General features: G+C 36.6%; 1 protein-coding gene across 1 annotated transcript; it reads right to left on the bottom strand.

Annotated features, from left to right (window-relative positions):
• Positions 1 to 6,216: 6,216 nt before the first annotated feature.
• LOC116182857 lies at positions 6,217 to 8,032 on the bottom strand. The gene has a single exon (XM_031503410.1). It carries the CDS (start codon positions 7,984 to 7,986, stop codon positions 6,982 to 6,984), a length of 1,005 nt encoding a protein of 334 aa, XP_031359270.1. The 5' UTR covers positions 7,987 to 8,032; the 3' UTR covers positions 6,217 to 6,981.
• Between the last annotated feature and the right edge of the window lie 15,316 nt (positions 8,033 to 23,348).

Below are 23,348 nucleotides of genomic sequence, written 5' to 3'. Positions count from 1 at the left end.
GGAAAAGCCCAAACAAATTTAGAGAATGCGTTTATAATAACCAAAATGTAACGGAATCCTTTATTTGTTCGCGCATAAGGTATCATTTCTACTAAATCGGCTTGAAATAAGTCATTTAATCCTTTTATGATTACACGTCGTCTTGGAAAGTTCTTTCTTGCCGGTTTATGTAATTCTTCTACTAGTTGAACTTTGCTCATTTCTTAAGCGTAGATTGCAATACGGCTGTTAAACAAAATATTACCCCTTCTTCGGCATTAGGGCAAACTGCACTTATACGATCGCCTTTGCGTAATGTTAAACCGTTTAGGAGTAATGGATCTGCATACTCTTTTCCGTTAATAGTTACTTTACTGCGGCGCGGACCCCAAACGCATTCTATGATGGTACCTTCGGTGAGGCGAAATCTACACGTGCCATCATCTTCCGGATTGAGAATGTTAATGTCCAACTTGTTTTCACTCGCTAATCCAATCACATGAAAATAGTGTTCATAAGTATAACGTGAGGGATCATCGCACACCTTATGAGCGTGAATGTGACGTCCGAATTTGTCAATAGTCATTGTTGCAATGATCGAATAAGTAAAAGGTTGAACAAATTTATTTTACTCGATTATTCCAGAACTACGCAGTTCTTCAGTTATATATACGATTTCGTTGTTATTCGCAGTATTTCCAGCAGACTTGGATCCTAATAACACCCTTAACCAGTCCACTAATTTGTTAGGATCATTCCAAGGAATGAATTCGATTTTTTTGTTATTAAGGCGCAGTGTCGCTAGTGAACCTCCTCGTTTACTACGACGGGACAGGGTACGCAGTCTCCGCGGTGGGTCTAACTGAGATGATGAAAAACCGCTTGAATAATGCGGTTCTTGTAGAAGTGGCTTAATAATGTTCACGTACTTTATTGATTTACCGGTTCCTTGAATTTGGTCTGAGGCGTTGTAATTCCGACGTGCTGCATTAGTACGTACAATAATATCGCGATATGCCTTTGAGTCCGCTGTTTTGAATCCAATTGGTGCTCTTTTGAAGAGTAATTCGAACAAACCCGGCGTTCCCTTATACTGAAATCGATCTCCTGTAGAAGATGTGATAACAATATCTTCTTTGTCAAAGTCCAATTCTGAATCGCCCACATTAAATTTATTTAAAGCGGGATCATAGCGAACTCCATACTTATGATCATATTCATTACTAGTGTCTCTGAATATACCTTCAACATATATTTTTGGTAAACCTTGGTACTGATCAAGAAACTCTTCAAATGCCGGATTGTTTCCTACGTGAGACAGTTCTTCACGTAATTGATCTAATGTTGGCGCATAATTTCCCTCTGGAGTAGAATCTCCATATTCACTTTCTTCTAAAATGCTCGGCTCATTCAAGATACTCGGCTCATTTACAGAAAAGAGGTTTCTGGCCACTTTTTGAGGAGTGGAGGTCTTTTGTTGCGAAGTGTGTTGGGCAAAAATCGGTGAATGACGTTTAATGCTTGATGAAGGTTCAGTTTTCACGGGTTCGCCATTTGCAGTCGTTAATAGTTGTCGTAAGGGTTGCGTAATCGGTTTAAAATGTCGCTCCACCTCTCGTTCTGTAGAAGCGATGTCTTTTCGTAAACTGTCATATTTTCGCTTTACAGATTTTCGGGCTATTAAGAGGTCCTCAACTAAACGTCTTTCCATTTTGACTACAGCAAGTTAGTTACGACGATTGTATTTATAATGATATGTAGCAATCGAATCCCATTCTATAACGTCCACAATTATTATCACTCCCCTTATCTATTACTAGAAACCCGTACTTTTGTCTCCAACAATGAGAGCAGATTTCCTTAAAACGATGAAAAGACATATCAACATTTACGTGGTCATCAAATACATGTTTTAAATTGGTATAGTCTTGTTGAAATAATATAATTAAGTTCGCGTTATCACGTATAAGTTGCTTCGGTATAGAAGAGTATGTCTGGCACAGATAAAAACAATCATTATTTTGATGCCTACCGAAACAGAAATGTTCACGTATTTCATCTTGTTTGTGGCATGCTACGTCATCGAATATCATAACAGAATTCTTCCGCGTCTGATTAGGGGGTATAACATCGACACTATCATCGTATTCATAATATCCAATACCCTTTATAAATGACAATAATTGACGAAGGTAGTCATATTTAGGTTGATACAAAGATTTACTGTACACATACACGTTTTCAAAGCGTAAACCATTAGGGTGCTCTAATAACGCTATCATAACATTGGTCTTCCCAGATCCAGAAGGTCCCACGATCACACCTCGTCTACATCCGCCTTTAAATAGATCACTATGTTTAGAATGTTGTTTAGCGGAAGAAAATGAATCATAATTTTTAACAGGTAATTGCACTTCTTGAGGAGTAAATCTAATGGTAGTCATGTTAGAACTGACAAATCGGTATTGTAGACCGCAGCATATAAATACGGTAGGTATATAAGTACGCGTCGTTCGGATAATAAGTTTATAGTAAAAAGAGTCTTTTAAGAATCAACACGTATACAGCATCTCTATGAAAATTTATACTCGAAAGAATCGTAAATTCAGCCGAAAAGGGAGAGGGTTTCTAAATACAATTATAAATAAATTGCCAGTCGAATTACATCTGCCTGGATATAACTACTGCGGCCCTGGAACTCGTTTAAAAAAACGCTTGGCTCGCGGTGACCCTGCAATAAATCCTTTAGACGAAGCTTGTAAAGAACACGATATTGCATATTCACAATCTAAAGAACTAAGCCATCGACATAAGGCGGATAAGATACTACAAGAGAAAGCTTGGAATAGATTTCGCTCCTCTGACGCTAGTTTCGGTGAGAAGGCGGCCGCCCTTACAGTAGCTGGTGCTATGAAAGGAAAAAGAACATTCGGAATGGGTACAAAATCACGAGTGAAACGAAACTCTCCTATTACCTTCAATAACGCAGTCAAGTTGGCTAGAAAACGTATAGGCGGTAAAATACATTCCAACTTAGAGGCAACGGCTCGACGAGCTCTGGGAGCGCTGAAGAAAAGAAGCGTACATCCTCCAAAGCAAAGAATTTTACCATTGCCTAAAACAGGGGGTTTTTTACCTCTTATACCATTATTTGCGGCTTTGGGCGCTCTTGGTTCACTAGGTGGTGGAGCAGCAGCCATAGCAAAAGCAGTAAACTCTGCAAATGATGCTAAGAAGACGCTGGAAGAAAAAAAACGTCACAATCAAGCTATGGAAGCCGCGGCTATTGGAAAAGGTCTTTACTTAAAACCGTACAAAAAAGGGTTAGGTCTATATTTAAACCCGTATCAAAAAAACTCCCAGTGAAGCTACCACATCGAGCATTAACCGACGTCGACCTCAGTAAATACATCAAACTTCTAAAAATACCACACTTTAGAGGTATCTTCATGCGCAATGGTTTACCAAATCGGATAAATAAAACGGAATGTGGTATCATCAATTTGGATGACAAAATAAATGAGGGCACCCATTGGACGGCATATATTAAACGAGGAAGTCGTGTAGTGTATTTTGACAGTATAGGTCACGTTAAACCTCCACTAGAACTGGTTCATTACTTTCGCGGAGGTGGTAGCAGAAATACAATTGAATACAATTATGATCAATTACAAGCACTCAATACCTATAATTGCGGGCATTTAGTGTTAGAATTTTTATACAAGAACACATAGCGTTGTGACTTAGTCGCAAAGAAAAACATCAACATGTCGTACACATTTTCGTTCACGAATACAAAATCTGTCTTAACCGCAGATTTTAATCCACCCATATATCTCCATACTAATGATGAATACGTTTTGGGACTAACGAGTTTCGAAACTTTTAACAGCATACAAAACGTTACATCCGCAAACAACCGGTTTAAATACGGAAGTACAATAATAGACATTCCGCATGGTTGTTACGAAGTTGCAGATTTAAGTGAATATATCAGTACCGAAGTTTCAAAAAGTGGAGGATTCCTAGATTTGCGTACTAACAACAATACGCTCAAGGTGTCTATTAAATCGACTCAAGAAATAGATTTTACTACACCGAATTCAATCGGATCACTATTGGGATTTGAGAAAAAAGTCTTCCCTCCGAAAATTACACACACGGCAACATTTCCGGTAGACATTATAAACGTCAACTCTCTGCTCATCGAGTGCAATATTACAACGGGCAACTTCAAGAACGGTTCGCCTGGCCACATCATTCATCAGTTTTTCCCAAACGTTCCTGCGGGCTATAAGATAATAGAATCGCCTCTTCATGTTATTTATTTACCAATTAACGTTACTACCATTTCCAACATTACCCTTAAAATTCTCGATCAGGATGGAAACATTGTCAATTTCAACGGAGAAGTGATCACGATAGGATTACATCTTAAAAAAGTTAAAAATGGTGAAGCGTTATAACCATTGTGGATGTAAACGTGCATCACATAAAAGGACCAACAACACTAGGTCAAGGGTTAGTCAGAGTTCTACGCGCAAACCGCTAACATCTGCTAACAAAATATTTCTAAAGTCTCTCGGTTTTACACTCTTGCAATGAATATCTTAGACGTTAACGAAAAAGTGCTTGTGGACAATAGCATTATAAATTACGAATATCACACCCATCAACCATACACTACCAGATTTGGAAATAACGATGAAATTAGGATTCCAATACAAGAAGATATGTGCACTCTTCCTTGTGAGAGCTATCTCTATATTGAAGGAAGGTTATTACGACAAGATAATACAGCTTCACTTACGGGAAAATTTGTAAATAACGGTGTGGCGTTCTTATTTAGTGAAATTCGTTATGAAATAAACGGGATTGTGGTGGACTCGACAACTAAAACAGGATTGTCATCGACGATGAAGGCTCTGGTTTCTTTAACCTCTAATGATAGTACGCGATACCAAAATTCTGGATGGTTTCCTACCACTGACAGTGCTATTACTAGTCCAACGGGTCATTTTAACGTTTGCATACCCCTAAAAATGCTTTTAGGGTTTGCGGAAGATTACCGAAAAGTTATATTAAATATACGACAGGAACTTGTGCTGATACGAAGTAATACAGATAACGACGCCGTCAAATCTACAGTAGCCGATGAAGCACTTAAGGTTGACGTCGAGAAGATTTATTGGAAGGTGCCTCATATCATTCCGGCTCTGACAGAAGAATTAGCATTAACAAAATACATTGACAAAAATTCGGAGACTCAGATAGCATTTAGAAGTTGGGAAGCACATCTTTATCCCGCTCTCCCACAAACAGATAAACATACTTGGGCGATAAAGACAGCTACTAGTTTAGAAACACCTCGATATATCATCATCGGTTTTCAAACAGATCGTGACGGACAAGTGAGTAAAGATATGAGTCAGTTTGATCACTGTGACATTAAGAATGTACGCGTTTTCCTTAATACGGAGCGTTATCCTTACGACAATTTAAACATCAGCTTTGGGAATAATCGATATGCAACTTTATATGAAATGTACGCAAAGTTTCAGTCTTCCTATTATGAAACCGAAAATCGACCACTACTTACACCAAAACAATTTAAAGAGCATGCCCCGTTAATCGTGGTTGATTGTTCCAACCAAAAAGAAGGATTAAACTCGAAATCCGTGGTATTGCGAGTAGAATTTGAAACAAATGCTAATTTACCAAATAAAACTACGGCATACTGTTTGATTTTACATGATCGAGTATTTACGTACAATGCACTAACTAAGGCTGTAAGACAAGTATAAGGTTCGATAGTTAAGAATCGAATATTCAGTAGACGTTAGAATGGTGGTTGTAATTGACGTGCAGGGATTCAAAACGTCAAAAAAAGGATTTTCACCGAAAGAGCTCGCAATCTATAATGGCAAACAAGCAGCTCATTTTGTCTTCAAACCTCCATTTCCTTGGAACAACTTAGATAGTGAGTTTCAACGTCAAGCTAATTGGTTGACTCATAATCATCACGGAATTAAATGGGAAAATGGTCATACACCACTACATCTGTTTCCAATGATACTTCGGCAGTTAATATCACCATCGGATCAAGTATACGTTAAAGGAAAAGAAAAAGCTGATTTCATCCGGAAAACACTATCACAAAAAGTTATTGAAGTAGATGAAGAACCAGCCCTTCCACTGTTAGAAGCAAACTGCTATTATCATATACGCTCACCTTCTCATTGTGCTTTATCTAACGTTTATTATATTTATAATACTTACGTAATGCAGTAATTTTTTAAATAAACAACAATATTCAATATTTTAATTTTATTATTTGTACAATTGATACATTTTAATACGATTACATAGTATAGGTTCTAACAAACGTGCAACGCCTTCAATTCTACATTTAAAACGATACCGATCTAATGCCGCACTTTGCCATTGTCCTTTTCTTGCTTCTCTGTAGGCAAACGACCAAGCACGCATAACAAAAACTGTATTTTTTGATTTATCGAACCTAACACTTTTCATTTTGCAAAAGTCATTTACACCTTACACACAATTGAGTTTTGACGCACTTATAGCAACATACACCTTGAACAATCTTGAACTAAGCTTCTTCTTCGGTGTCACTTTTTTCACTCTCGCTGGAATCTGAAGTTTCCCACTTCTTCAAATCGTCTGCAGATTCTTCTAATCCAGCCTCACAAAGCTTACGTATAAGACAAGATAAACAGTATTTACCATTCAAGAACAAAATGCACAACTTAATACCACGATTATATTTTTTAGCAATATCATGACATTCTTCCTCGGTATAAAAACGACCTAGACCATATACTGCTTCATGCTGCGCATCAAACTCTAAAGCCGACATTTCTTGCACTAACCGTTCAACGCCAGTGCGTGCGTCGACGGGTTTGGTCCAATGTTCGGCAGCGTAACCCATCCACATCTTGTCGTATTTATACTAAGATACTACAACTACACTAATAGACACTACTTAAATACCTTTGCCACCTCCACGTCAAGCTCAACTTTACCGGGTAACAAAGTTACCACTTCCAACATAATACCGGCATTATTACAATTGATTGCCATTAAGGGGTCTAGAACATTCATTATATTAGTTTTAGGCTCCCCAGGCATGCCAGCAACCCCAGTAATTAAGTTGGTATAGAAATTTCCGAATTCTTCAGAGGACATGCAATTGAGTCGAAACTTGATTAGATCCAACTTATTCCATAACTCCAATATACTCTCCCATCCTAAATATATTTCATATGGTCCCAATTCGGAAATTTTGATAACTCTCCGATCACTGATTGTTAAAAAATCGATAGTTTTGGTGAGTATCTTGATGGGATGCCAAATTGCATAAGTTGAGTAGAAATAATTTGTAATTACTCCCTGTTGCTCTAAAAAAGCTTTCCATTCCTTTTCGTCAAACACAATATATTGACCCTTCACTCCACTTAATTTCACTACCGGTAAAAGTGAGATATCAGGAGATAAGCCAACACTAACAAATTTCGATTGCGATTTATTTAATGAATACGAATATTGATTAAATAACTGTCGATGCACTTTTGTCTCTTCTTGTTCTGCTTTGACTGATGGGGTCTTTACAACTTCACCAACCTTCTTCTTGGCGTCTTCAATGTACTTAGTAAGATGCTCCATTACTTCGACGTAACACTGTTCACTATTATTCAACACGACCACATATATACGCTCTACCAATGCAGCGCTCTTGCAGCCCCACCAATAGCTGGTTGTAATCCCATACGATTTGGAGGTCAGCAGACAGCGCTCTTGCAGCCCCATCAATAGCTGGTTGTAACCCCATACGCATTTGGAGGTTAGCAGACAGCGCTCTTGCAGCCCCATCAATAGCTGATTGTAACCCCATACGATTTGGAGGTCAGCAGACAGCGCACTTGCAGCCCCATCAATAGCTGGTTGTAACCCCATACGCATTTGGAGGTTAGCAGACGAGGTCATGACCTAGACGGGTCATGACCTGCGCTCTTGCACCCCCATTCTTTCCCTACTTCCGGGGATATTCTGAAATTTTTATCTCCTCCACACATATTATACTTTGTTCACTGGTGCTGACCTGACGTCATAATGTTGATTCTCTCTTCATTACATTTAAATCGATTGAGACAAAAAATTACGTCATTAGACGTAAGTCGCTGACAATAAACCAATTGATCTGTCATAACTATCAATCCGTTCAAACGATTGTTCGTTTAGACAGAATTTCCAGTGTTGATTAGGTAGTTTGTGTTAAAAGTGAAGTAAATATCATCAAAGTTAAAAACGCTTAGCAAGTCGGACAGTGCAGCAACGCCGTTAATAGACAAGTTATTTTAAAATTTTACCACATAATGGTTCGATTCGCTGCAATATCATGAATTATAGGGTCATTCCCGTTACCATTAGGTAAATATGACAGAACCGATACAAGAATGAAGATGTTCGCCAGAACACTTAGGTATTTGAATGATTTTATAGGTGAGAATGTTACACTCCGTTCCTTAAACAGTAATGGCTTCAACGACTTGATGGCGTAGAAATATCTGGTACCTCTGTGTGTGTCCCGCAGTTTGAAGAAACTGAAATTCACGTGGCGGAGATTGCACCGTCTCCAATAGATTATTTTATGGAACAGCCCTATGCAGTTCAAAAAGACTACAATTTTTTGAAAGACTGTTAAACACAACGAAATTCACTCTTTCATTACGACCTGTGGTTTGTAGACGAAAACCTGATATACAGTAAAGGGTTCCTTTTAGAAGAAGCTGGGCAAGATGTACTCTCAAACAGTTAGAAAAAGAAGTTAGTAAGGGGTCCGGTATATACTAATACTCCATGCAGGATCAGAAGATGGAATTTGTGGGTGTAGGGTCGCTTGTTGTCTTTTTGTACAACCGATTTGAATATGAAAACATTGAGAGTTTTTTTCTTCACTACTGTTTCTTTCAACAATTGCGTTTTTTTTAAAATAATCGATCAGAAGATATTCAAAGATCCTTATTGCGGAATATCTCGACTGTGTGGCAAAAGAACAGAAAACTGTATGTATCGATGGTTATTTCAAGAGCCACTGGTATAATGACTCGCTTTACTCAATTTGAAGATGTTTAAATTGCAACAGCTTACCGATAAACCGATTGGTTCTATTCTACTTCGCAGATGGCTAGTTAAGGGTCCATTAAAATTCGCGCAACTTTTAACGGTATTCTTCACATTGGCTAGCATACTTAATTTCACATCAGTCATTATGTAAACAAAATATTATATTACGAACTGCCTAAAAACAAACTTTTAAGTTACAAATGTTCCGTATTGGTTCTTCTGTAACCATCATACATTCATCGGCAAAGAGTTTCGGATGCTCGGGAGTATCCTTTGGATGGCAAAGAATCACGGTTACATGAGGTGATTACAAGACGTTGAAAAGGTTTAATTCATACCAACGGAATTCCTCTACATAAAATACAGACCATTTAGCCATTATAAAACCTAAGAACAGGAAAAACCTATCAGAACCGATGCCTTACAAGTGATTGTCAACTTGGGCGGTCTAATAATGAATGAACGATAGTGACACCTTAATAAATAAGTTGAAACGTCAAGTGGACATATGTAACAACTACTAATTTACGACCTGCCTTAATTTGCGTATGACGTCAGATAGATGTGACGAAAGTTCAGCACCCTTGAAAAAAGGTATACACACATTATTCACACACGAAAGAGATGCAGATAATCGCGTAACTTGATAATAATGATGCGAGAGAGATTAATAATACTGGTAATGCGTCGATGTTAACGCACGGGAAGGTAACCGAATACTAGTTCCTGACATTAGGTCTTACCGCAGTCATGACCGCACGGTTTTCTTCAAGATTGTTGACCTCGGGGGTTTTCCAAGCTCGTGACCTTGGACTTTGACAACGGATTTTCCCCAAGGTCGTTCGAGGTTATTGACCTGCGATTTCCGTAAGGTAGTTAACCTCGGGGTTTTCCAAGGTCGTTGCCTTGGACTTTTCTAGTTTAACTTTATATGTTGGTAAAAAGGTTCTAAATTTAAGAAGATAGTTGAGATATTTTATAAGTTTTTAGGAAGACGTAAGAAACGTAAGAAAAGTAAAACGCTTGTAGGAAGGCGAGGAGTGTACATGTACCCACCAGAGCTGTGTAATTAACAGCTTTAGGGACGGGGCTACATGATGTGGGGTCAGCGACATCTTGGCGCCATCTCCGAGCGTGTTATACTAACTTGATGTTTTTCAGTTTATTCCCATCTTCTTCTACAGTTTTGTTCCAATTGTTTTCAAATTGGTGTCGTTGAAAAGACACAACTCCTGCGTTTTATTTTTTTTTCCTAGGGGCGAAATTAACCACCTTTTGCAAGGTGTGCGTCTTCGAGGTGTATCCCGCCGGCCCTATCCACCCTTGTTTCTCTCCAAAAGAAGTAAAATAAGAGATCTCGAGATGTAACATCCACAAAGCTCCTGGTTTTGATTTTATCATCGGATACACTACCCAGAAAAGCACTAGTTTTGCTAACCACAATTTATTATAGCGTATTAAGATAAACAAACCACCCGATGGCATGGAAGTTCGCACAAATAATAATGATCAATACACGAAATAAACCTCCAAATGCAGTTTCCTCGTACCGGCCAATAAGCCTACTACCGATCATGTCCAAAACCTTAGAAATGTTACTGCTGAAAAGAATCTCTGAAGAGACTGAACAAAACATCCAATTTGGCTTTAGAGAATGCCACTCAACGGTACAACAATGCCACAGATCGTTAAAACACACACAAGCCTAGAAGAGAAAAAACGGCCTTCCTGGACGTTCAGCAAGCTTTCGACCGAGTATGTCATGAGGGTCCCCTATATAAACTTAAAACGCTCCTTCCCACACCTCACTACCTGATCCTAAAATCATATCTCATAGACCGATACTTTCAAGATTCAACATCGATACCTCAAATTATCTCCACAGAAAATAAAATACTACTAAATAGAAGTGTGTAATAAATCCAATATGGACATATGGAGTTTAAATTTGGGACCGTGCTGAACCATCCAATGCACAAATAATACAAAAAATCCAATCTAAGATGCTTAGAATGATCGTCAATGCACCATGGTACATACATTAGTATTAAGACCCTGCATGACGACTCTGGAATACTCTGCTTGTTGGAGAAGAAATCATCAGACTAACACTAAACTACCTAAAACAGCTCCCAGAACATCCCAATGAGGAAGCAAGAGAACTTTAGTCCGACATCAAAAGAAGATTAAAAAAACAGTTGCCTACGTATGTGCTAAATCAGTGGTCGGTTATTTTACACGGTTATGTCAAATTCAATTATCTTATAGGAGACCGTTCACTGGAGAACTTCTCCCTCAAATGTAGTTCGATAATCACATTTACTTATAGCTGTAACTAGCAGGTTGTGGATTAGCAATAAATCAAATTTAAAAAAATTCCTCGAAACATTTTTTGACACTAGACCAGAATTTACAACATTCAGGATCTGCCCTTGACATTGTTGTATTTTGACAAACTTCAGAAACTGCATTCTAGATTATTTCGGTTAACCAATTTGCTAAACTGCGAGTGTGAAGCGACTCTTTAAATATTTCAATAGACCAGTTTAGATGTTGTACTTGCATGAGATACACTCTCAGCTCCTCAACTATCAATTAACCCAATTCCTCAAGAATTCAATTCGGCGATTCTGCCCTTTTATGTCTAAGAATATATGTACCAAATTTGGTTCCAATCGGTTCAGCCGTTTAGCCCGAAATGAGAGTACAGACAGACATACCAGATTCCTGGTGCTTCAAAACGTGTATTTCCGTCAATGCAATACCTCACTTACGAACGTCTGGGTGGTCAATGTGCTCTACGTGAATTAATTCCATGTTGATAAGATAACTATAGTTAAGAGTATATAAATACTCTAAACCGCCTTCAGGAGATATTTGAAAATTTAAAGGTTTTTCCTGTGTGAAAAAGTATAATAATAGTTGTTTTAAAAATTGAGTGACCGGTCAATAGTATATTTCATTAGGAGTCCGGAAAGCAGGCTTTTTCCGTGCGCGCGTGGCAAAAGTCATGCAAGCACGGAAAAAGCATTTCTGGACGTGTAATGAACGATATTTTTTATTATACTTCTTTTAAATCGATAACATAAAAAACAACAAACTCGCTAACATTTTTATTTTGTAACAGTTATAGAAAATGCGTTTTCATGGTTACTCTCAAATCGTTTCAAAGGCGATTTGTTTAATTAGTTTATTTCAGATAAGGTTGACGAAACGTCAAAAAATGTCACAAATTCTCAAAGAAGTTTACCTAAATACTCAAACATCTACGAATTAAAACGCAAAATACCTACATATGAAACATTACAACGCATATAGAATTTCTGAAAATTAGTCTACTTCCCTGTAAATTTGTATTTGAAAGCAATATTTTGGGTATTTATATTCAGCGCACGGAAAGAATCAAAGGGACCGGGAAAACTTTTTACTCACAATCGGTTAGTATTATCTGAATTCCTAACCTTCATAGCGGTTGCGAAGCGACTCATTACTCACCTTAGCCGTCACTTTCCCGGCTAGCATCTGTCACTTTCCTTACCTGCAATTGCTATTCATATTGTCCTTATATGAAACTTATACTAATAGGTAGTGACACCACCAATGTAACCATTAATGTTTACAGCAATAGCAAATTACGAAGAAGAACGAAACTATTTGCTATTGTTGTAAACATTAATGGTTACATTGGCGGTGTCACTATTATTGACAGTTAAAGTAACACCTTGTTGAATTATATACTTTACCTTAAATGATCGATTGTGAGTAAAATAGTATACAAACCTCGCTGGTCGGTGGTTCATAACCAACGCCTCGCGCTTATACCTCACCTCCGCGCTTCGCGCGTCGGTGAGGTACCTTAAGCCCTCGGGGTAGGTAATGAACCACCTCCCAGCTCGGTATGTAATCTACTATTCCGTGCGCTAGCCTGGAAAAGGCCAGATACCATTATTTCTAATACAGGTGTAAATAAGGTGATTTCAATGAAGTATAATAAAAAGATGTTAATTCACGAGATGTTAGTTTCCCTTTATCGTCGTGTATAATACAAAACTTTATTTTATAGCAGAAGCGATACAAATCATTGTAAAGCTTCTGACAATTATGAATTTAATTTAGAGACTAACGACAAAAATAGCAAGCTTAGGTTCTACCGTCGTGATCGTTTCTATAGTCGTCTTATACCTTGCATTTGAAATAAGAATGACAGATGTTATTAGAATGCGCAGTCATCTGTTTTACTTTATTTACCCTTACGGTTAAAGTGATCACGTTATCTATCCTTACAGTTAAAGAATGGCTTAGCCTACGCATTCAAACCTATTAAAATGTGATTTTAACATATGCTATAAAATAAAGTATATAAACTTCCCTAAGGACTCTTCAGGTAAAACACTTAATGCTTCTGATGCCACGTCTTGTTGGCAGCATTACCATTTTAAAGTATTCCGTATTGCATTTACAAATTTGGTTAATGGCTGCAGGCAGCTCATTTTTGGATGCAAATTTTTGAAGCGAAGAGAATTTGATGACTAGTAGTCGGAAATTGCTTTTTAACAACGGGGTAATCTCTACATTTTAATTCGTTCGCCCATTTTTCAACCTTTCAATATAAAATGCGTTATTAAATTCGAATCCGTTAAAAAGCACATTTCTCATGTAAATTCGTAATTAAGTTTGAGTGAACATCGGAACTCATTCTGTTTGTAATTATGCAGGGTTGAAGGGATTTTATACATTTGCTATAACGGCTCTATTAAAACCGCCCGAGCAGAGAGCCCTAAATAAACTTCTTTTGCTAAGGAAACAAAAGAGAAACCCTCTTTACGCTAGGCACAAAATCCACCGCATTGCAGCTGCTAGATTGTAACACGGTGGCGATTTAATAAACGCCGTCAACAGGCGAATATTAAGCAAATGTAATTGTTCCAATCAATTTAAATTGGAAATTTATTCGATTCGGTTTATACTGAGGGTTAAATAGTAATGCAGGACAAGAATGCAGAGATCAGCGTTTAATAAGCCTGCCTCTATTAAATTAAGATCATAGAACACTTCTGCTAATTCACCGAATGTTAAATTCGATTTGTCTTTGAATTACAGCAGTTTAGATAATTATGACATTAATTAAGCATTTCAATTACGTTCCTGTAATTTACTTAAATGGCAGTTCTAGACTTCGAAAGCAGGCATGAGCAAAGGGAAAATCGCGATAGTGGAAATGCACACACTTTTCTTATCATTTTTAGATGTTTTTCAATCATACATACACCCGTTGACCATTGGGCATGCAGACATCATTCGTAAAGGTCGCACATTCTTATATTATAGTTATAGAACAAGACGTGATAAAAAAGAGTATAGTCATATCTGTCCAACGCCATGTTAAATGCACCTATTACATAACAGCGAAGCTGTAAAGACATAGACAGACGTTCAAAAATTCAATAAGCTGCCCTTTTCCAGAGCTAAAAATCGGAAATATGTTGTCTAACAAAGAACGCATGTGCGTAAAAAAACCATATTTAATTTTCATTACGGCCCCAACATCCTGCAGTAATATCTTAATCATTGGTATTACAAACGAAAGGCAAAATTAGTGCGATTTCAAAGCGAACGAGAACCTATTTAATGAAACCTACATGCTAAACTCTACCTTTCTCTGCAGGGCGACATCCCCCATTCACCACCATAATCCACTTCCACAAAATAATCATAAGTTCAAAGAACAAAGGTTACGATACACACACTGACACACAGACACGGCCGCGAAATAACTACTATAATAAACAAGTCGAATTCAACATTATTTGGCGTTATCAGTTACCTACAATTAAATCGGGTTTTTCCATTTACAGATGTCAGTTCTATGCCGGGTGATTTAATAACCCGGTCTCACGTTAATTTTCCTCAGCGTTCTTTCAGATATCTTTTGGACGTAAGGAATAAAATTGTTATCTTCCTTGACATTTTTTTTCTGCTACAAATTACAAGGAGATTCTGCAGTCAAGAAGTGATTGAACGACTTTCGTTAGTTAGGCGTTAGGCTCATGCAAGAGCAAGAAATTTCCATGGATTTATTTTAATGGAAAGTTGTACTTCAGAATACAGAAAATTGTACAATTTTATTTCGGATGTAAATATAGTAAATTAATATTTATGCTGTAGCACTTGTGTATATTCAGGATGAGATAAATGAAGCGGGTCATTGTAATTACAGTACGAGCAAGGAGAGTAATATGTCTGTGTAACCGAATTCTGAACGACAAAAAGCTTATAATAGCGCGGGGTCGGAATTTATATCATTTATCGTTGTAAGGTAAAGCGCTTCTTGGATCTGAATTTACAACGGCTATACCTATAAATATGAGTGTAAATAGTGGGAAAGCAGCATTCGTTAAGCGGCATTACGTAGTGCCAAATTTGCACCGGTCGTTTTCGCAAAGCGCGTCGTCCAATCTTAAGCCAATCCGTCCACTTAGACATCATCTCCATAGAGCCATCTTTGCGCTCCGGACGAAGATCTTCGCAAAATTTCCAAGAAACGAAACAGTAATGTTGGAAATTTGTTATTGTAGTACGGAACAATGAACAATTAAGTGTTAACAACGAAACAAAAGATTACCTACAATACATATCAAACATACAAATATAAACAAGTGCGCGTAGGCACTGTGATACGCCGGTCGAGGATGATCGTGAACACGGAAAGTGTTGGAGAAACGGTCCGTCTCAGTCGCTTGTAGCAGGGTAGTGAATGACTTACTCAACTTTAGCGTCTTCTTATCGTTTAGATTTCCGTATTTATACCCGGTCGATCCTTTGTTGCGAAAGTTCGGCCAAGTGTCGCATTTCCTGTGTTAGGGGTTGAAGGTGGTGGTGGTTCTAGTGTGTTAACACCCCCAGAGAAATCTACACTCGGTCCGTGCAGAAAGCAGCCGGAGGCCCAATTTCGATTCCACATCGAAGAAAAGCTCTCAGCGAGAAGTCTATAGCCGCTCCGTGCAGAAAGCAGCTGGAGGACCAATAATTTCCATTATGATTAAAAGCTGTGATCCGAACGCGCTCATGGTGCACAAACATTGAAGGTATTTATGAACAATTGTCTACTGCGCTGTAATAACTTGCCGCTTTCCGTCGTGTTACCATTTGACTAGCATCATCGTGCCATGATTTAATTACAAATTATTGAAGAGAATTTCATGCTCAAGCGCTATTTAGTTTTCTATACTTGTGTAAAGGCGATTTAACCGCCTACTTGTAATTTTGCATCAAGTTGGTGTTCGTGAATGTGCTAGTAAATTTACATTCGCTCCTGAAAATCTCTAACATATTAATGGATTGAAATTCGATTTGAAATGTACAAAAAAGCTGCCGTTACAATACCCCTTCGTGATTTTAAAAATGAAACAACCGAATGAGATTTGAAAAACAACAAACTAAAAGTAAACGGGAACTATTAAAAAAACACTAAAAACGGAAATCATTTTTTTTGCAGAAAAAAGTTCAGATTATTAAATTCGGTGCCTTAATTAAAAAAGAGTTGGTCAACACCTCCATTAAATAAAAAAACCTATTATATTTAATTCACAACCGCGGGGTTGTGAAGCACCTATTACATTTGGCGCCCAATGTGCGCGTTTACCCAGGAATTAAGGGCTTTTTGAGTTTTTCTAAATCACGGTTAATAAAGTAAACGAAAGTGGATCACAGGAAAGAGGTCATTGTGCGAAGAGTATTCCAGAATCAGCTGATGTTACACAAAGCGCGCTTAAGCAAATACGGAGAGTAGGTCAGTGTTGTCATAGATCTCAGGGTGAATCTAAAATTTTAGAAGCTTTTTAATGTTTCAAAATTTCTGACATGAAGTGGTAGTATACGGTTTCCTTATAAGGGTTTCGGCAGTTTTGAGTATTGAGAACGAGATTGAGAAGCTAGGATTGAAATTTATTTATACCAGGGGTAGTGGAAAAAATATTTTTATAAAAGGTGTTTAAGAATTGTTATCCTCTAGGAGGATACCAAGGTAGGTCTTTTGTATATAGAATAATATCAGGACTTAAGAAGCCTCGTAGGAAGAAGAGTTGAAGGAAGAAGTAATTCCCAAAAAAAATCTCAAATTCAAAGTAACAAAATGTCATACCAAGAGAGAAGATATTTTTGGAATCTATTATACGCAAGAAGAGAATGCCGAAGGGGGCGAATCTAGTCAGCAATATAATCAGCTAGGAGCGGGCCAAGAAAAAGCTAGTGATGCCGAAGAAGACACTACATCGGAATCGTAGCCATGAACCAGGAATTCAGAAACTTGCAAGCGTGATGGAAACGCTGATCAAAATCCAAGAGCTGAATCAAATGGGATTAGAGAAGAGTATACAAAAATCTAGAGCCAGAAAATGACAGCAAGCAACTCAAAGAAGTGTACGGGAAGGTCGAATCATAACTTGAAAGGGAAACTCAGAAGGATATAAAGAACGAAAGTGGCGAATTAGAATTACGAATAGGAAAAAATCGCCAGAAAATTCAACACCAAACCAGGAGGATGCTAGAAGATTTCAGACAACTAGACAAGAAGTTAAAGAGGGCGAGAAGAAATTCGATAAATCAGGGGCCACAACGCTGATATGGGAAACCTCAAGGCAAAATTTGAATAAAATCGAGCCTTGGGAGGAAGAAATACAACCACAAAATTTGTAAGTTTGAAGCGTTATACTGTTAATCTTTTTGTAATTGGTATCGGCGCATATTTATTATTTATTTATTATTTATTATTTATTATTTATTATTTATTATTTATTATTTATTATTTATTATTTATTATTTATTATTTATTATTTATTATTTATTATTTATTATTATGTAGGCCTCCAAGGGAAGCATCCTCTTAGAAATCTGTTTGAAGACTACTTAAGGATTTATATTAATTTTATTACAAACCTTTTTGCATAATACCATATTAGTTCACTAATATTAGACCAGAAAGAGGGACTACCTTAAAGTGACCGGGGGAAAACTTAATAAAGAGATAAATTAAAGAGCGCTAAATTCTGCGTCAATTGACCCCCTCAGCTTTAAAACTACACCAATTTATATTCACTAAAATGTACCATTTGACGACTTTCTGTTTATAGCATCCAAAGTACAGGTCCTATCAAAACATTCTTGTAATCAAGAGAATGTTAAAAAAACTAACGCGTTGTCCACCAACACTCTTCCTCGTCCCGAAAACGCGCATTTTTCGTACTTATGAAACAAATAACTATTAATGCATCGCCATCTTATAGTCAGATTGATTAAGCAAGATCTAGTTACCCGTGGATGTTTTGATCAGAAAGGAATGATTTTGAAATTTGTCTTGTAAATTTATGGAAAAGTATCGTGTGACCCGTCATTATTTTTTTTGTCCTCTATCTCATTCGATAAAAATCCAATATGGTGTCCATAATAAATAAGAAAGTAGTAGCCTGTAGCTTCTACATCTAGTGCGATATGGAAATTTTGATAACAGATTCAGATTCTCCGAAAAAAGTGTCAATTCTTTAGCTTAAACGGAAATGGATTTTTCTCGTGGGCACTTTTTTCGGAGAATCTGAATCTACTTTCTTATTTCTTATGGGCGCCATATTGGATTTTTACGAAATGAGATAAAGGACAAAACAAAACAAAAATGACGCGGGTCCCATAATCCACGTGTAACTAGATCTTGATGAATCAACATGGCTATAATGTCGATGCATTCCAATGAATTTCTTTTTTTCTCATTCCGTAAAAATCCAATATGGCGTCCATAAGAAATTAGAAAGTAGTAGCCTGTACTGTATAGAAGCTATATAGGCTAGGGCTACTACTTTCTAATTTCTTATGGGCGCCATATTGTAGTAGCCTGTATAGAAGCTATACAGGGTGGGCCATTAGTGTGTGGATGGAAGATTGTGGGTTTATTAACACGCATACTTAAAATTCATTGTGGGGGAATGTTGCAGGGCCCTTTAGGCTATAATCTAAAAATATTTTTAACGAAATTGCAATTGTTATAGGTACAGGGTGATTTATATCAAAGTTGCATTTTTTTTAATGGAACCCTCTGTATATTAATATATACATATTTGGATTTCTTGGTTAAAAGTAGATGTCCAGTAAAAATTGAATATCGCAGTTATCATTAAACTGAGAAGGCCGTGACTCAGCAGCATTACTAATCATGGAATGTACAAAAGTTTTTTTTATCGCATCAAATGTAGGATTTTATTACCTTTTTAAAAATATAAGCATGTCAATATTTATCTTTTACATATTTTCTGTAATATTCAACAATTTTTAATAATTCACAGTTTTTTCGATTTCCAAAGCCTCTCAGTAATTAATAGGCCGTTAAAAATTATAAACAATTGAATTTATAAAAAATGTACTCCAAATAAAATAAAACAAAAACTTAAAAAATCAAAATAAAAAGTTTAAATAAAAATAAGAGAAAAATAATTATTTCAACAAATGTTCAAGACCACACCTTTCAGGAAATTGTGGATTCAGCCATTCTTTAACGTTTATAGCAAAATGAGGTACATTTCTTCTACGATGTGCACCAGAAGATTTTGAAGAAGAGCAAAAAAAAGTACTTAAAAATGTAAGGTAAAATATGTTATTCAAATTCCATTTTTCTAACACAACAATCAACAACAGAATTGTAAATGCTAATAAACTAAACTGACAGGTTTATTTCATTTTATTTTGTGTTAATATTTTCTAATATGGCTTTCGTGGCTTACTATTCAAATTGATTTATTTATAAGTTCACGCATTGGTTTAAATGCAAATTCATTATTTTATCTTTTAAAATGCGCTACGACAAACAAGAGTTTTTGTTTTGTTTTGTTGGGGGGGGGGGTAAATGTTTTATCATTTGAATTGGTGTTCTTAATTTTTAACGACCTACTGATTACCTACTGGGAGGCTTTAAAAATCGCAAAAATACTGAATTATTAGAAATTGTTGAATAACAAAAAATAGGTAAGAGATACATACCGACATGCTTATATCGTTAGAAAGGTATAATACAATTTTACATTTCATGCAATAAAAAAAACTTCGCAGTTCGATTTAAAAAAATCAAGTTACCTGAGTGATTTCTTTTAACAAAAAAAAAAGTTTAACTTGAGCTGTTCAGTGTATGTTAGTACATTTCATGATTAGTGCCTCTGCAAAGTCACGGCCTTTTATGACAACTGCCATATTCAATTTTTACTGGCCATATACTTTTTGTAAAAACGACGAATTGCGGCTAAACTACTCATTTTTGATATCATGTGTAATGTAATACATAAAGTCACACTAAAATTGACCAAGGAATTAAAATATGTAATAATATACAGGGGGTTCCATTAAAAAAATGCAACTTTGATATAAATCACCCTGTATAACAATTGCAATTTCCGTGAAAATATTTTTAGGTTGTAGCCTTAACATCATTCAACATTCTCCCACAATATGCGCGTTAATAAAGCCACAATCGTCCACCCACACACTAATGGCTCACCCTGTATAGGGTACTACTTTCTTATACACGTAGCGTGATATATAAATTCTGATAACAGTTTCAGTTTCTCCGCAAAAAAGTGTCCATAGAAGGTGTTAACGGGAACCGTCCATTTTCGACCGTTTAAGTTTGGGAAAATGAAAACGAAATTTGACATTTTTAGTTTTTCGGTTTCTCATTTATTTTCAAAGATTTTTAAAAACTTCAAATGCGTTTTTTTAGTCACCAAAGGGGGCAACTATGCCTCCATTTAACCTACACTGTATTTCTCATGGTTAGGGAGACCCCAATGGCGCGCCACGAATTTGAACTGTTTAATACTTTTTTGCGCGATCGGTCATTTCTGACTATTTACCATGGGTGTTTCCATGACAGTACGTAGAATTTACCAGTTGCTATGATTACGACGACGCCAAAATTACTTACCGATCTAAAAACAGAACAGCAAAAATACTTACCGACGCCTTTTTAAAAATCAATAATCTTACATTACATTTAATCTTTAATTATTGTTAGGTACATTAATCGTACAATTTGTGCTGTTGTTTCCTATAGCAAGACGCTCATAAAGTCATAAAGGTAGTGCAAAGCTAGTAAACTACATCAGACACATGCACATTTTTATGAAATTATTAATTTCAATTTTGACATTTAAACTGGTTGCCTAGTGATGTACACCATACCACTTCGATCATTTCGATTTATTCTGCTCGTTAATTTCTTAGTGCATATTTATATTGGTTGCATAATTTTAATTTCGATCGCGCAAAAAATGTTATAAGCACGTCGAACGTTAAGGGTTACCGTTCTCAGACAATAATTGGAGTCGTCGCTTCGCTCCTCCTCCAAACAATTGTCTTCGAACGGTAAAAATCCCTTACCGTTCTCCATACTTAATATACTATAACGAAACAGGATCATTTAATTAAATATTCCTTTGCTGCCTATTTGTATGCAGAGGATATTAATTAACGACGTGTCAGATATGTGAGGGTTAATGGAGAGCTGTTAGGTCGATTTAGTCTGCTTGCACTAATTCCGTGGGGATTTTAATTCGACATACCAACTTATTCTATAAAGGGAAGACTTTCAAATTTCATAACGTATACCTCATAGGTACCTACTAAATAAGAAAATGTGAAACCTATAAAATTTAAATAGGCATCAAGCTATGCTTGTAAATTATACAGATTTAAGAGTTCATAATAACTCCATGACACGACATAACCTGACAAACGAACGTATATTGGCTCAAAACGTCCCGTAAATAAATACCATTAAATTTTTTATGATAAAAAAACCGATTTCCATTTGAATGAAAGGAAACGCTCCTGATAGATACGAAAACCGATAGAAATAATGTAAGTATGCATAAAATCGGTTTCCCGAATGCGGCATATACCTTTCTTGTTTTGTGGACGTAAAAATCTATAACAATTTCACCTAAAAGAAAACGATATTTTTGTTCAAATAAGGTTTTGCCACGTTTTCCGAAATCAACCATTCTTTGAAGTTTCCGCATTCTAAGTAGAACATTCCCCTTCTATAAATTCGGCCCTTTGTTTCGTGCGTATTACATTGTAAAGTACTTTAAAATGAACGCAATTGAAAGTCTGAAGCATCGTTAGTTAGCCTCTGGGATTAGCAGTAATCTATATGTAAATCGCGTGTAGTTAGGGGCGTGGGCGTTTCCGGAGAGTTTGTCAATTCTAGGACTTTTCTTAATATTGTCTTATTTCGGTTCAGAAATTGTATTCGCATGCATGAGGACATTCGTTCGCAATGGAAATACCGACCCGAAATGGTTCCTAAGGATTTGTACTTCTCTTTTCAAGTAAATTGCATTGCAAATTTGACAGACAGACAGCCGACAACTTGTTTAACCCTTAGGGCAAAGGGTCATAGTTTGCACCACAAAAAAAGCAAAGCCGCCGCAAATTGATTTGTTTCATAATATTTTTCTTTACCCTTGGAAGAGTGTCCGAATTTATTATGTACGCCAAGGAGGAGTAATGCTTTTAGGTGCGAATTCATTCATAATGTTAGCATTGAGATGTTTACCATTATTTTTATGATTTGTTTATTAAATTTGTGAAGATATATTTGACTTTCAATTTACGGCCATTCGCAGTGAATAAATGTTGACATTTGATCTAAAATTCAAATTCTTTTCAAATCGATTCATTGAAGTGGAAGGCAAATTCTCATGTAAACTAATTCGTAACTTTTCCACATGATCTTCAAGATATCAATTGATCATTTTTACACTGTAACCTTTCTAGGAGGATATTTCGCCCTTTACTGAACGTTTGCGGTTTACGCTTTTGTATACCTCAACAATGGAGCGTACAAATTACAGAAAGTTAAACAATAGTCAAAAGTCTTTTGACCCTTGAATTAGCCCGGAGGAAGCCAAAAGTCTAAACTTATCTTATTAACTGGCATAGATAGAGATTTTATTTAATTTAATCCAACGAGGAGTTATCCCCAGTTGTCTGAAATTAGTTTTTAAATGCGACAATTTCGATTAAAATTCAACGAGTCGGTGGAGGATGGTTACCCCCACAGGAAAGGATAAAGTCAATTTCAAAACACCAAATTGAAAATTTCCCTGACACAATAAAAAGTATAAAAGAGGATATCACTGGTGCGGGGTAACTTTATCGACAAGTAATACTTCTAGAACCTGAGG

The sequence above is a fragment of the Photinus pyralis genome, unplaced genomic scaffold, assembly GCF_008802855.1.
Source record: "Photinus pyralis isolate 1611_PpyrPB1 unplaced genomic scaffold, Ppyr1.3 Ppyr1.4_unclustered_Scaffold781, whole genome shotgun sequence".
In the NCBI taxonomy this organism is placed as follows: Eukaryota; Metazoa; Arthropoda; class Insecta; order Coleoptera; family Lampyridae; genus Photinus; species Photinus pyralis.
The sequence above is the reverse complement of the archived record's forward strand: the minus strand, read 5'-3'. Positions and strand labels throughout refer to the sequence as shown.

Excerpts from the sequence above, each read along its gene's own strand:
- LOC116182857 (XM_031503410.1), bottom strand. The coding sequence starts at position 7,986 with ATGACCTCGTCTGCTAACCTCCAAATGCGTATGGGGTTACAACCAGCT.